Genomic DNA, 16,858 nt, shown 5'->3' on the forward strand with positions numbered 1-16,858 from the left:
AAGCGGTCAGGTAAAATCATGGAATGATTTATCCAGAAAGTGTCCATGTAAAATCATGGAATGGTTTGGGTTGAAAGGGACCTTTAACTGTCAACTAGTCCAACCCCTCTGCAACGAGCAGGGACATCTTCAACTCGATCCGGTTGCTCAGAGCCCTGCCCAACCTGTTACCAGGGATGGGGCACCTACTGCCTCTCTGGGCAACCTGTTCCAGTGTTTCACCAGCCTCATCATAAAAAACATCTTCCTTATCTCCAGTCTGAATCTACCCTCTTTAAGTTTAAAACCATTAACCCTTGTCCTATTGCAACAGGCCCTGCTAAAAAGATTGGATTCCAACCATTGTTAGGACACCCTGTGAAAAAAAACCCTCACACCAGAAAAGCCTCTTTGTCACAAATAAATAAAAGGAGAAGAATAGAGAGAAGAAAGAAATTTCCCAAACCTGTTTTATAATACATAATACAAAAGATGAAAAATATTAAGCATGTATTTTGCAAGTCAAGCTCATGTTACCAATCTAAGAACCACCATCACCAAAAAATATACAAAAGGGGCAGGATAAAAACTCCCTTGATTGATGCATGCCAAATATACAGTAATTTGAAGATGAGATGTAACAATAATATGCCCACCAGCTTATTCAAAACATTGCATTTCAGCCTGTCTTCTATGACAGTCTGCTGGGAGAACCAGTAAAAGTTCAGCAAGCATTCACTGCAGCATTTTTTAACCCATGTTGATATAAAACCTCCAACACCTCTAACTACCACCAAGGAATGATTTTCCAGCTCTGATTTTTTTCCCCCTATACTCTCCAGAACTCCCACTCAACCCAACCACATCAAATTCTCCTTCCCAGCTTGCCAAGCTTTTTCCCATTTGTTAAAATGTCTATGAACCACTTGCAACAGCATTCCTTAAAAGCTAATTCTTCGAGGGCACTCACACAAAAATCCATCAGACATTCCTGACAGCTGAAAGAGATGGAGGGGGATTTATTATTCCAAGGCAAGCGAAGCAGCAACCAAACCTTCATAGTCTTTTGTCTCACACTTTGTTGGAGCTTCCCATTACTTCTTGGGCATGGAAGAGACGTCGGGAGAGAAAGTAAACAAAGAAGAGGTTGTGTCCCAGTACCGAAGTCCTTCAGCTGAAAACGAGTCCTTCAGAAAAATGAGGTGCTGCTGTTGTGTATAGAAAGTATGAAGAGTCCAATACAGAACAGATTATCAGAACGGGGGATAGTGGGATCTACCCTAATGCAAGTATCCTTTTTTCCTCTCTTCTGCTTTCAGTGCATGAGGAACCGACCCAAAGAACCACCTGCACACAGCGGAATCCAGCAGCCAGAGGAAGAGATTTAGGTCAGCAGGCAAGGGCAACACCTGCTTGCCTGAGCAGAGACCTCTGTGAGCGCCACAACCTTCCCATTCGCTATCGCAGCCCGTGAGCCCAGCGGTTACCCATGATCTGTACCACACAGCCAAGTTTTATTTTTAGCACAGGAAGCTTCAAGAGAAGGGGATGACCTAAACCAGCATTTTTCCCTTCTAGACAACCTGGCTTTATGAACAAAAGCATGCAAGAAAGTTTCATGAGAAGCCTATCAACCCTTCTTGAAGTGAAAAAGTTTAGAAACCACCACAGCAATGCACCAACAAAACAACAACAAGGAAAAACAAGCAGAGCAAATGCCAAACTTCCCAAAATCCACTTTTAATATACGCTCATTTCCATTTAGTTTTTGAAGAACAGTTATACAGGAAACACACATGCACTTCTACGGCAAATCTAAGGGGTAAAAAACTTGTAATACAGCTTCAATTCCAAACTAACAAGGGAAAATAAAACTTCACATTTCACACACGATCAAAGAGGGTTTGTTTCACTGTTATTTCAGTTTTTGTTGGGGGTTTTTTGTTTTTGTTTGGGGTTTTGTTTTTTGGGGGTTTTTTTGGTTGTTTTTTTTTAACCATACCTTGGAGTAGGCAAATACTTATGGCAATGTAGGGAAGAGAGGGTTTGAATTTGGAAAAATTGCCGAGACCTTACCAGTGAAACAAATCATATTCCCTGCAAACCATAAAAACACAAACTTGTTCAGAAGACTCATCCGTGAAGTCTTGTTTTGAAACATCCATCGTGACCAGGATCCAGTCTGGAATACTGAATGCAGGTGATAATGATTAACAATAGTGAAAAAAAAAATAAAAAATTGTAAGGGCAGCCTTAAGAGTGAACTCATCAAGACTGATCTGAGGCTGGAGCAGTCATGGCACACTTGTGACTCTGTGGGTCTTTACTTGACCCTGGGAAGTGAACCCTACTCTCAGGAATAGAAGTTTCCATGAAATGTCTGCTGAAAAATTATTCTCTGACAGTTTGACTTAGTATCAAATGACACACACTCTGATGAGCTTTAACAATTGCCATCTTCTCTAGATGAAATCCAGGGGATTAAAAAAAAAAAAAAAAAATCTCATCCCTGTAGTACACTGAATATTGACATACTAGAAGGAACTATCAGGAAAAAAATTCCACCAGTGTTCCCTCCTACGTCGAACCTTTTCATAAATAAATAATAAATAATCTGAAAGGAGAGCAGGGAGATTAAGAAAACTTTCCACACACTCTATAAACAATTATAATTTGTTTTTTGCTCTGTTATGTTTCTTAAGCAGATGCCAAGTTCAATATTTACTTCGACAGAGCCTGCACGCACAACGATGTCTCCCATATGGCAGACTTCACTTGCACAGCAGACAAGGATTAATGCAACTTGGACGACCACGTCAAGGAGGGCAAGACTGTCCAGAAATAATAGCACAATTCAGTATTTTCAAAACACAATCATTATCGTTCAACACAGATAACACACAAGACTCACTGCAGCTAAATACAGCAACACTGAACCGCAAACAGCTCTGAGGGCTGACAACACCACTCAGACAAAACAAGCTCTACTGCATGGCAAAGATAGTTAGATTTTATGTGTAAACAATAAACAATTATATAAAATTCACATTAGGGAGCACGTAGAAAATGGGGACTGGGAAAAGAACAAAAATACTATACTGACATCCATGACTGATGCAAGTGGAAACATTATTAAGGTTAAATGCAGAATTTTTACCACGCAAAAGCAAAGGAACAAATAGTATTTTGAACAATGAATTAAATGTAGAGCAAATTCACAAAAGAAGCAGTCACAAATGTTTACAGCTCTGACACTCTGAATTAAATGAATGTTGATTTGTACCATTCCCCAAAAGGCCCCTGCAAAGATACCTCCTATCATCTGACTTACCGTTCCTTTCCCTATGCTACCATGACTGATCTCCAGCTGAAACAGTAGTAGATGCTAATTCTTAGTAACAACATTCCTCACTATCTACATGTCCCTTTACTGTGGTTTCTCAGAACAGTATTTCTAACTATTTCCCTAGCAACTTTCTATGTATCAGACACCAGTTTGCCACCTGAGTTATACCTCTCAAGATGAAAAGTATGTGGGGGGAAGAAGTATGTAGCAAAGCCTAACAGCATTATCATCTAAACAAAGCAAATTTAGAAAAAACAAGTGGATAATTTCTCTCTATGCAATTCCTGTAAGTCAAGTTACATATACTGTTTTAAACTTTCCCATCTCACCCCCTACATAGGTTTCCACAATGTAAAGGAACTTGTAAAGCTTTTTAGGGTACAAAGAAGGGAACTGGTTTCCCTTCACAGATTTCCTGGCCTACACAATGTGTTCCCATAAATGTGCTTTTAGTCAGCAAGGTCTGTAATGCACATGCTTGTGATTTTACAGCCATGTCTCATTTGATTTTTGCATATACCTCCTTAAGGTATTTGTAGTATTTTACTATTTCTCTAATAAGTTTCTCATCTGCTTCTTCCCTTTTTTTTCCTTTTCTGTCATCCTTTCCCAAGTGGTTATTACACTTTGTTTTTCCTCAATTTAGCTTCTTAATAACTTCAGGGCATCCTGCTATCTTCTTTAAAGCTGATTCATCTTTCACATCCTTTAAAACCAACCTCTTAAGCACAAAGTCTGGTGGGAGAAAAAGTCACAGGGCACCTGAAAGCAAGTACTTCATTAATTGTGAAAATAAATAAATTTCATTTGTTACCAACAAGCAAATTTTTAAGATGCAGCAATCACCAGAAGTCAAACACAGCCCCTACGCTAGGCAGAGAAGCTTTAAGTATTTTCTCAGTACAATGTAATTGCTGTAAAAAATTTGGTGGTGTACAGAGTTTTTCTTCAGTATGACACACAGTAGGGTTTTCTGAGAGCACTGATATCAATCAGTCACTCCACTCCATTACTGCAAGGCTTCCAGGTAATGACACACAAGTAAGAACATCTAGTAACATTTGAAGAATGCAAATAACTGCTCTTCAAAGACAGACTATCCACAGTTGGCCATAGAGGGACTTTTCAAAGGAAATGTATCTTTGCCTTTGAGCAGCTACAAAACCCTTAGTGATGACTAACACAATTGATTTAAGCATTACTATATTAACAAGCCACCACTGTACTACACCATGTTCATTAGTGATAAATTTGTGCTATTATCCCAAGAAGGAGACAAGGCAGTGTGCGCTTACTCACCCTTACAAGGCTGGGAGCAATACATGAGCATGGTATCTTGACATTCTTGAGGCACTTTTCATGAGACATGAAGTTGCAAACTGTAGAAATAAAATAAGAACCATGAGCAAGTTTCTACAAACATGGGACTTTGAGAAAAACAAACAAAAAAATCACAGTGAGTCAAATACACTTAGGAACACATCTTTTTAATCACATTTGCCCTCCCTTAGGTTTGAGAAGGTACATGACTGTCACACTTCTTGCAGTGGATGAACTCCAGCTCGTTTTGTTACTAAGATGTTGGCCATGGAAAAGGAAGGAGAGTTTATCCCAATGCATTACAGGCCTACAGCAAGTCATGTCCTCCCACTCTCTCCAAAAGCACCAAAATGAGCTCTTACATTTCAAAAAAGATTTTAAACAGTCTGAAGTCTAAAATAGCTCTTTGATGTAGCCAAAGCAGATGGACACGTTTGAATTATTCTACAAGCCAGTGCACGTGACAGGCATAAATGGGAGAAAACACAGCATTGTTACACACTGAGTGTAATGGATGAAGGAGACAAAATTAAAGGTCACCAGTTGCATGCGGCTTTAAAAGTCAAGAACAACTAATTATTTCTTTAACTGTGGAAACAACAGGTTTCGAATTCCACCCGAGCTCCACAAAGCATGCTTTCAAAGCAAGACAGTGTTTGAAAAAAATCATTTCTCACGGGGGTGATATTTTCCACAGCTTCTTACCATGGATTTACATTATATTAATCTGTGCAAAGAGCACAAGGGATTCTTTATTTCATTCCTACCACCTCGCATTAATTAGGAGCTAATAAGCCAGGCGTCTATGGCTTTAGAGTCCTCCTCCTTTCAGAATTACTCTCTGCCAGTTTGGGCTTCATGCCTGAACGGGCAGCGAGTAATTCTGATGCTCAGGCCCTGACCTCTCCAGTAGAAGGACAGACTCTCCCAGTACCCGGGCAGAAGACCACTTGCCAGTGGCAACTGTCGCTGTACACAGGAGGTTTTTGCACATCCCTGCTTTTCAGAAACATGCTGTACCACTTCCTAAGTTTCCCCAGCAACTGAAAAAAAACCCCATGCACTCCAAGCTTCCCATCTGCAGCCCACTGCCGTTAACTGGTTTTATGAGCTAGTGCCACCAAACGCAGACAATTTTCCTTTCCTCCCCCTTCTCCAGCTCATTTACTCCTGGCTTCACAACATTCCTTTCTCCCATGCCGACTCAACCATTAAAATCCAGGTCTGCTTCTCTATGCGGCCTACTGCCAGGCCATGCAAAGTAACCTCTCCTTTGGGTGGCACAAAAAGAAGGATGACCCCTTTCACACTGGTGCTCATTTTAATGGGAGCAGTAGGCAGACATTTGGTTTTCATTAGTCTGCAAGTCAGAAAAAGAAAGTTTGCTGATGATACAAAACTGGGAGGGGTGGCTGACACACCAGAAGGCTGTGCCACCATACAGCGAGACCTGGATAGACTGTAGAGCTGGGCAGAGAGGAACCTGATGAACTTCAACAAAGGCAAGTGCAGGGTGCTGCACCTGGGGAGGAATAACCCCATGCAGCAGTACGCGTTGGGGGCTGACCTGCTGGAGAGCAGCTCTGAGGAGAAAGACGTGGCAGTCCTGGTGGACAACAGGATGACTGTGAGCCAGCAACGTGCCCTTGTAGCCAAGATGGCCAATGGCATCCCAGGGTGCATCAGGAAGAGTGTGACCAGCAGGTCGAGAGAGGTCATCCTCCCCCTCTACTCTGCCCTGGTGAGGTCCCATCTGGAGGACTGTGTCCAGTTCTGGGCTCCCCAGTTCAAGAAGGACAGGGAACTGCTGGAGAGGGTACAGCAGAGGACCACAAAGATGATTAGGGGTCTAGAGCATCTCTCATGTGATGAAAGGCTGAGGGACTTGGGTCTTTTTAGTCTGGAGAAGAGAAGGCTGAGGGGGGGATCTGATCAACACCTACAAATACTTAAAGGGAAGTTGTCAAGAGGATGGGGCAAGTCTTTTTTCAGTGGTGTCCAGTCTCAGGACAAGAGGAAATGGACACAAACTTGAACATAAGAAGTTCCATCTTCTTTACTCTGAGGGTGGCAGAGCACTGGAACAGGCTGCCCAGGGAGGTGGTGGAGTCTCTGCCTCTGGAGACATTCAAAACCCACCTGGACATGTTCCTGTGCAACCTGCTCTAGGTGGACCTGCTTTGGCAGGGGGGTTGGACTAGATGATCTCCAGAGGTCCCTTCCAACCCCGTATCACACAGAACAATTACAGCACCAATGAAAGAAAGTGGGAACAGAGCAGATCCAAACCTTCTGCTGCGTGCCATGAAGTGTTACGTGCATCTTTAAGGTTGACAGCATTCCTGACTACATAGAGCAGATAAGGGGTGGAAACAGCACGAAGGGATGATTAAGCAGGTCCTCAGAGCTGAAAATGCAGATGCCCAACACATTTGGAAGTGGTCACTATGGAGGAAGGAGGATACAGCCCACCAAGCCCAAGCAAGACCAGTATCTCCAAGTGGCTACTAGCTTTATTTTAAGCACACACAAAATACCTCAATACACAAGTTACCCAAGCCCTAAGCAAACACCTCAGAGAATTCAGAAAAGGCAGCTCTGAACCAGCTGACAGAAGTGAGGCTCCTTCTGTGAGCATGGACCTTGAGAGATGTTCTCCATCTATTCACACAACTCAAGTCACTACACAATACCGCTCAATTTTCTCTTTGTGGTCACAGAAGCAGCAAAACATGATCCTGCATAAAGACAGCATCTCATGGCTCAGCTGAGGAAACTTCTCATGGAATAGAAAAATATACTACAGAAGAATTCAAACCGACAACTTCAGACAAGCAGTAAAATAAGAAAGATGAATGGAAGTTTCAGACAAGGAGTAAAATAGGGAGGTGCACAAAGGTTTTAAATGTTTGACTAAATGCATACAGAAAAAGACAGCATGCAAAATAATTAATTTCCTAAAATCCCAAGGGAAAAAATGAAGCATTTGCAAAGAATCAAATTAAGGAGTATCAGGAGACAAACAGCAGGATATCAGTGGTGCCCAGAGGTTGTAACTTTCCCAATGAAGGATTTTCACACATTTTTCAGGAGGTACTCACACACCCCTCCTCTGCTTGTCATATGCCTCAAATCTAGCTGGGAAAGATGCACTCTGGCTGAGTGTCTTTGTCCTGTCCCAATAAATTCCCCAGGGAGTGAGCTAACTCTTACAAGTCATCATTTTGTTTTTCTCTTCCACATTCCCCAAAGAAAGAAAAAAAAAAAAATTAAAATGGCAACAAGCCAAACTGAAGCATGAGCAATATCTGGGGAGGAATCCTAAGTTTGTATCAGTAGCCCCAGAGAGGCAACACAATTAAGCCTGAGGTCTGGACAGCCAGGAGTAATTTGATGTTTTTAAAGAGGTGATCTTTCACCAGAATAAACAAGCCAGAAGACACTGTGTGAACTTTCAAGAGATGAAACACAAAATTTTGAGGGAAAGGCTTTTAAAGGAAACGAAAGAGGACAGGCTGTTCTACTTCTAGGAAGAGGATTTCTTCATACATACAAACTCAGTGATGAGCTACCAGCAGACACATCTACGGATCGTCTATGTCAAAACAAAGTAATTTCAATTACAGCTTTCAGATACTGTACACAAAACTGCTGGTTTCAGCAGGCTTGAAAGGCTGGAGCACTCAGTGGATCCTTTAGCTAAGCATTTTAAGCACTGCCAAAGGTACCTAACAGCACGGATGAAGGGAGAGAAAAAACACATGACATACATTTGAAGAAAACAGTGCCTGCAACCTTCAAACTAGACCTTGAATACAAGGCACCTATACCCAGGTTTAAGCAGCATGAAGGTATACAACACTGAGGAAGATGAACAGATGGGACTTCAAGAGACATTGACAGAATTCACAAAACTGTTCACTTGCAGGTTTGGGAGACTTAATGTCATCTCTCTGAGCACCTAACTATACGGTCAGGCTCACAGCAGCAACCGCATTTAGCACCTTTCCCTTGCTCCCCTCCTCTACTCAATTAAAAATGACTTTGTTCATATGAAAAATTAGATATTCCCAACGCACAGCAAGAAGCCAGGGGGCCATCAGGCACCACAGGACTGCTCCCTGCCCACATGGAGCACGAGATGTAGCTTTACAACCTTCACTTCCCAGAGCCACTTTCCCTATCACAGTTTGACTTGGTGATTTAATAAAGAAAAAGGCAGTATGTATGCACAGCAACACCCAGTGAACATACAACTAGTAGCTCTCCAACATAGACTTGCAAGGAAACAGAAAACATCTCTCTCCAGCCCTCCCTAGGAAGGCAGGAGATAAAAGCTGGGCATCGCTATAACTCGGGAGCTGTGTTAACACTTGCTAGCAAGGCAAGGGCTATGTACACTCTCCAACATGCCACACTTTTCCCATATAACCCTCTTGTCTCTGTCCTCAAGACAGACTTTAAAGCAGACTCCAGAATTGGGAAGAAGAAAAAGGTGGATTATGTCCTATACAGACTCTAGAAACCTATCAGTGTCCCATGCAAATGATGGCTGGGTGAGAATTGCTTATGAAATACCAAATTTAACACATAATCTTCTCCCACTTTTGAAAAGACTGCCCAGTCCCAAGCAAAATCATAGAAGGTGTTGAAAATTACTTCTGTGCTCTTTGAGGAAACATTTAGCAGTTTTTCAAACATAGATTTATTTGTAAGTTTGTATTTTAACATGTTGTTCTACTTAATCTTTATTTTTAACAATTGTATTTATAAATCTAATTTTACAGTTGCTAAACACTTTTAAAAGTAGAGCTACCAAATTGCTCTCCAAAGAGGATCAAGGAACGTTAACATAAAGACCAAAATGGATTTGGTTCTCTCTTGGAAGTGTGATCAGTTTAAGACAGGACTTACTGTGGACCTATTCACATATGCATTCTTAAACCAAGAACCCTTCTCTCATTTCCGTGAGTGCTTATTTTGGGCTTAAAAGAAGCACCTGCAAAGTAAATTGCAATTCCTCCTCCAGCCCTCTGTTGTTCTGGATTTGCTGTCCTGCCGGTCGCCTCCTGACCCTCTGTCTCTGGTCCTTACTTCTCCGTTAACTTGCAGCAGTACCACAAGCAGCAGCAATGCGCTCTCCTTCTTCCAACAATTCACTCCTGTTGTCTTCACTGCAGGGTGCCACGGGTTTTGGAGGAGGTGGTCTGGTACTGAAGGAGGAGCCATCACCCTTCTTGCTGCCATGGGTGACGTTGAGGATTCTCAAGAAAAGAGAGCTCCTGCACCCGAAGACAGAGCGGGTTGCTGCAGCCGAGCACTCTCTCCATGCCACCGGCGCAGGGCAGACCCACAGCAAACTCCAGGAACTCGCAAGAAACACCACAGTGTTTTGGCCAGCTGCCTGTCACGCAGACAGCGCAGGGAAAACTTCATAGCCTGGCACGAAGTGGCAAGACCACAACTCCTCGGTATTGTCTGCGTGACCTGGCAAGTAACAACTTCATTTTGTTCGGGGTTATCTGTGAGTGCCGTAACTCACTCACTTGCATTTTATTCACCTGCACAAATTGTAACTCCCAGCAAGTGCCTGCCAACGTTTCTCCTAATCTTTCAAAAATGATTACAGATTACTGAATGTCCTAGCTGACTAAGGGGCTTATTCTTGCTTTTACAACAAACCATTAGCTCAGCCAGGAATGGCCTAGTAACTCGGGATTGTTTTCCCAGCTATCAGTGCACAATAAATTTTTCATTTCTGGAAGAACTTAAGTGCAATGCATTAAAGAACTTACTCAGCTCATTAACGTGAACATAAATAAAACTAAATGAAAAGCAGTAATTCTCTGGGGCATTTTGTTAAATGTAAGACTTGGAAGAAGTCCCTGTCTTAGAAAGTTTACTTGACCGGATGGCCTGATATATGTAGGAGTATTACATAAATGAAAACTCTCTACAATCCTCTACAAGAAGCCCTATAAATATACATAGATTACCTGAAAGAATTACAAGGGGGATTAAAAAAACAAACAAACAAACAGCACAAAACAAAAACACTCAAAAATGCTTTCTTGACAATCTAATGCTTCATGAACCTCCTATGGACTTGCCAGCAGCTCAGCCATTGTATAGACAGTACACGCGCACTGGAAGTTTATATTGTGGCACAGAGGTGGCTTTTGTGCCACTCGCCCCCATTCCTTTCCTAATAACATCTAGCATTCGATTTGCCTTTTTTTGACAATTACACACTGGGCACATACTTTCCTGGACGCGTCATTACAACTTTAACTTCATTTCTTGCCTGACATGTAAAAGCTGACTCAAGGCTCGTCAACTTTCCCCACTTCATACACATCACTTTGCATTCATCCACCCCAGGCAATAAAAAGTAGATTAAAATTAATTCACTTAAAAGATTCTTCTGCAATCCTCAGCAGCTGGTGTCTAATGAACTCTCAGCTCTCTACTGGCCTTTGTAGACAGGGTGGTGGGCTGTTAACAAGAGAGTTGAGTAGTAGGATACACACTACTAAGCCATCGCTGCCATGAATCCACCTGTAACCTAGTTCAAGTTCATTGCTTCCCTCTATTGCTTTTTGCCTCTCAAACCCAGGCCTGCAGCCAGTGTGGTTTTATTTTAGCATTTCAGGTCATGAATGCCAACTTTCCCTTCCAGAGGGAACCTTCCATGCACGGTACCCTCAGTTATATCTGTCTTCTGCGAAGATGCTCAGGAAAACAAGACAAGAAAAGGCTGTAGTTACGGCTAGCAACTGACTCTGACACTAGACCACCCTTTGGGTGGCCAGGGGAATGTTGTCCACATTTTCTTGAACACATGGAAATTGTAAAAAAAAAAAAAAAAAAAAAAAAAGCTTCTACCAGATTAAATACTGGGCAGCTTTTTTTTTTTTTAACAACAGGTGTCTGCAGTTGTTATAGATGATCCCTATCCAAATATGCCATCATTAAAAAATTATCTTAAAAAATAAAAAGAAACATAGTAGATGGAGAAACATGGACAAAGTCCAAAGTCCTCATCAGGCATCTACAGTGCAACTCTACTCCTCCTACCCTGAACTGGAACGTGTCTCTGTACTCACATGTATTTTAGGCTTAACAATTTGAAGTATTAATTTTAAAAATCAAACACATTTATAAATAGCTTCCTGGACCAGATGCAGGTGGTACAATTATGTTCTCCTAATCTCAGCTTTATAGTAACTTCCACTCTGTATCATAAACCCCCCCATCCCGAGATTCTCTTTCCTCCTTTTTCACATGACAACCTTCAACTCATTACTGTATTCTGTACATCAAATAAAACCTTCCTATAATCAAATTTTTTCTTTTTCCATCTGAACAAATCCCAGCAGCAGCAAGGAGCAACACTTTCTGCCAACTGAAGGTGGGCAGGTCTCTGAAAAACCAGGACAATGCCCCTTAACGCTTCCCACCACACGTTTCTGGACTTAGCAATGGGAAGACTGCAACAGGCCACCACTGCCCCAGAATTTGTGCCCCAAGAGAGGGGCAACTGTTTGAAGAGAAGGGGTACACAAAAAGTCCAGCTTCTTACAGGTGGCAAAAGGGTAAGTTCACAGATATGTACCTTGTGATAACTTTGGTCAGAGCCTGCATTGCTAGCAGATGGGTCCAAGAACCACCTGCCTGATGGCTGCAAACTCCAGGGTGATAAGCACCATGAATGCGACTCTGCTGGTGTTTCTCCATGGAACTGCTGGGGTTAGGTAGACTCCTTGGGAAAGTGACAGAGCACACACTTTTTATACTACCACATGCCTGGCGCAACAGATCACCAACGTCAGTGAGAAATCAGAGCCATCAAGTCCAGCAGCACTGAGGGCATGCAGTGCAGCTTCAAGCCTTGGGCTTCACAGCGAAGGTGACCGTGTTTTAAATGGAACAGGTACCACAGAAAGAATAACAGCTCATGTCATTTACTCCCGAGGGGTAATTCACTCTAGGAGGGTGAACTTTTCAATTCCTTTTCAATACTTCCAGTAATTTTCATTTTTATTAACTCCAGTAGAGAGCATTACCGTTAAGAGAGCCGTACATCTAACTACGTAGCCTGAAGAATTAAGGTCAGACTCTCACATGCTGTAAATCAGCACGACTCCTTTCAGCTTGCTAAAGCACAACAATTTACAGAAGCCAAGATTCTTTTGCTTCAAGTCAATACACCAGATTATAAATTAGATCGTGCAACATATATCTTGTTTTCATCAAGATGAGAGAATGAATTAGGGGTAAATTATACCCTCAAAAACATTCCCAGGCTTCCTGTAAAGTTTACTGATTAGAAGAGATATCCATCAGTACTTCTAGCAACATAAATATTTCTCTTAAACAGACACAATTATTACAAATCTTGGTTCCTTACGTCACCAACTCATATAAGGCATCAACAATCCAGAAGAAGGAGGAGTATTTGAATTTGCCTATGCTACATCAAGCCATTATTGCAACCTATTCTCCAATTAGAGGCATTTCCTCTCCCCAAAGTCAGAGCTATTCTTCAGATTCTTCTGAGGAATGCTCCTCAGAATTACAAAATGTTCTACTCCAGATGCCAAGCCTGAGAATGCTACAATTTCAGCAATTATCAGAAAACTCTCAGCATTTATCAAAACAAATGACTGTGGGAATTCAGAGGTCTTGCATGATTTGCTCCTGAGAAGACACCTGCTGGGAAGGAAGACATGAGGACATTCCAGAGCCCAAAGGATGAGGAAAGCATTGGGATTCCATCCTTTTCTTCTTAGATCTGCAAACCAACACTCATTCCAAGAAGAAAGATAGAAGAGTAGTAACAATGCTGCTCAGCTGATTGCAAACATTCACACATTATAGTTTAGACACTGTATTACTTCTGTGCCATGTACCTACACCATCAAAATAAGTTCTACAATTTATTTACTGCTTTGGGCATGAATCTCAGTATGTCCCAGAGGCAAAAGGTAGCGAAAGCATGTAGTTAACACATTAATTTTTATAGAAAACTGGGCAGCAGGAACCTCAAGAGCTCAGCTATTCTGTCCTTCTGTGCTACTGACAAGGGTCTGCCAAACCTGCTCCAAAAACCCACCTAGAAGAGACAACCCACATCCTCCCCGCACAGCCCACTCCATGTCCTCCAAAGTCCTGACAGCTAGGAGCCTGGTGCTTGATGTCTAAACCAAACCTCCCTTATTACAATTATACCTAGCATTTCTTGCCCTGTTGTACTACAGCCATGAAGAGCTGCTTATTTTCCTTTCTCTTTGCAACTATTTCTGCAGCTAGGTACCTTAGCAAGGCAAGGTGCTGGCTATTTTAACAAGTCAAAGAGGCTTATTTTGGGCACTTGCTGACAGCAAAAAACCTGTAAGGTGGCAAAGCTTACCTAGTCTCCCCTCACCAAAAAAAAAAAAAAAAAAAAGAAAAAAGAAAAGAAAAGGTAGGGGTCAGCAAGTGAAAAAAACGGCTCTTTTTAAACGCACTGGCAATTACTGCTAGAATAAGAGAAAACAAGATGTTCTCTTATTACCCCTCTTACTAAGGAAGGGAATGCAAACATTTGTTCAGTCCAGCCACTTTCCCCAGGGTTACCCTGAATCACAGCAGGGCCCTGTGCCTTCTGGTGGATCACCAAACCAAACTGCTCTAGTCCAGGACCTGGAAAGGCTTCCCAAATTCCCATTGTGTTTGCCAGGATTTGTAGAGACGTCTTAGCTTCCACCTTGGTTCTGCCAGGACTCTCAGTAATGAAACAGAAGCACTGGTTTATAAAGAGGCTGGTTACGAGTGCTTGGGGAAGGAAAACGGGCACAGAAAAGTTGAACATGGAAGAATCAGCTTGCTCAAATTAGTTTAATAAAAGTACAGCAAGGATGCCCAGTGCAGAGGGTACAGCTACTGTGCCGTACTTAAAACAGGGAAGGAGGAAGGACAACTGCCTATAGATGGACAGAGCAAAACGAACAAGAAATCAAGCAAAGCCCGGGAGTAAAACAAAGCTTCAAAGCTGCTATGCAAGACAACAATAACAGTCCCTACTTTCCAAACAATGAATCAGTGTGACTTAAAGGGCATATCAGCACCAAAACAATTCAGGCCAAGTCAGTCTATCAAAACTATCAAAACAAAGTTTTATTTTGGTCAAAACTAAGTACGTTATTTCCTCCTCTCTTCCTGCTCTTCCACAGTGCGTGCCTGACATGACATAAGCCAAAATACAGACTTAATCCTACAGTGCCTATGCCCTTTAAGGGCTTTTTCACTCGCTTCTAAAGTAGTCTGATCCTACAAGCAGGCTGTTTTGTTCAGTAGGACTGCCTTTGCCTTCACTGAAGGGACCCACTGATAATTAGAAGACAATAGCTTTAAATAAATGCCCACAGGCTAAGTAGCCACAGATTGGAGAAAAAGTTTAAAGAAAAAAAATTTTTAAATCTTTTAAAATTATTATGTAAAACACACTGCTATCAGGCTGCTTATGCAGACAGGACATTTCAAGCTGATGGAGAAGACGCTATTTGCATGAGTAACTTAAAAAGCAATGCTCTCTTTTCACTGGAAGTTTGTGGGACTTAACTTTTACATTTGTTACACAGCTTTGAGCTCCTTTTCCATTGTAGCAGCTTGCCAACACAGACACATTTAGCTTTTTTGTTTAGGACCATGACCACAGGCCAGCCTGAATACTGTGACTATTCACTGAAAGGAATGCTGGATGCAGTACGTGGACCTCGCCAGCTTATTTCCCAATTCAGCAGAAACATGCAAAGACCTGCATGCAATAGTGGTGTGCTCTCTCAGACAAAACCACAACCTAGTTTAAGTCTAGAAGTCTGTTGTGCGATGCTTGCTAAATGTCACCAGGAAAGTTGTCACTAGGAGCTTTTGTCTCTTCCCAGAACATTTCAAACAATAGCAAGACAGGAACGGACAAATCTCTGAAAGCTGTAAGAAGTCTGGTGTTAAAAACACCCTCCTGTCTCAGTGCAGTGAGAGACCTTGGGCCTTCGTCTTACAGTTCAATGAGAGCACATTGTGGATCAGCTTCCCCTGAAAATCCCAAAGAAATGAGAAACCTGCTAAGGTTTTCCAATTATTTACTGAGCATCCTTACAGATCACTGGTACTTGCCAGGTCCTTTCTCTCTGCAGGTCCCTCTGGTCTTACCAACTAGCCAGCCAGAGCTGCCTCTGCTTTCAGTGGAGATACCAGCACATACCCTGTCTGATAAAAATGCAGTTCCCTCCCTCTGCACAATGTGGATTGTGTTGTACTTTGTATTTCCAGAACTGTCTACACAAGAGCAAGCCCTATTTATAGGTGTAGATACCCAAAAGAAATGTTTTTGTAGCATCTGAGCTCTGTAATTTCAAGGCAGCACATTTGAATTGCTATTCATTTGTATTTCATATATGCTGTTAGGAAATAACATAGCAACAAGTCAAGTGAAAACAAGACCAGCTACTGAATAACGGAACAGTCAAATGAGTTCAATGATACACTTGAACCATCAATCATAAAAGCACCAATTTGGTTATAGCAGGTTTGCTGGAATGGTGGTAGCCTTGCAAAGCACCTGGGCTACCCTCAGGACCTCTCTCTCTCACCAGTAAGGCTGTAAGTATTCTGAAGCCTAACAACAAATGCTATCTTGCTCCTCCATCTTCCCTGGTATAGTAGGCCCAGTACTGACAAATGCACTAACAGAAGAACTTCACCTGTCAGATAAGCACCCTCCCCATCCTCCCATCTCCTGACTTCACATGGAGCTGGCTTCCTAAATCCTGCTAAGCAGGCAAAGCCAGAGCACCTACAGCTGGAGAGACGACAAAGACACTGCCTGCTCAGTTCCATCAGGGCTTCGCACTCCAAGAAGCAAATAACCAAGCAAGCTATACCACTGTAGCAAAAGTAGCCATCTCCATTTGGTCAAGAGGCTTCTCTAGGCCATAACCACAGCCAGCAGAATATGTAGACATCCTACCATCTGCGCCTATACAAAGAGGGGTCCACCCTCTCCACTTAACATGCTGCAGTCCACTCTCCTTCCACGTTGTACAGTGTGGCCAACAGCGATACGGCCTGGCTGAATACAGGCTTCAATGAAACAAACTGGTTGGATGGTGGCATCAAAAGGGTAGTGGTCAACAGCACAATGTCCAGATGGAGATAGGTTGACAAATGGTG

At 42.3% G+C, this 16,858-nt stretch overlaps 1 protein-coding gene across 1 annotated transcript in view; it reads right to left on the reverse strand.

Annotated features, from left to right (window-relative positions):
• DGKQ (diacylglycerol kinase theta) overlaps positions 1-16,858 on the reverse strand; it is a 97,830-nt gene that overhangs the window by 67,439 nt on the left and 13,533 nt on the right. Inside the window, exon 2 of the mRNA XM_074166571.1 lies at positions 4,625-4,704. Coding sequence (XP_074022672.1) covers positions 4,625-4,704 — 80 coding nt within the window. The remainder of the gene's footprint in view (positions 1-4,624; positions 4,705-16,858) is intronic.

This window comes from Numenius arquata, chromosome Z, assembly GCF_964106895.1.
Source record: "Numenius arquata chromosome Z, bNumArq3.hap1.1, whole genome shotgun sequence".
NCBI classification, from domain to species: Eukaryota; Metazoa; Chordata; class Aves; order Charadriiformes; family Scolopacidae; genus Numenius; species Numenius arquata.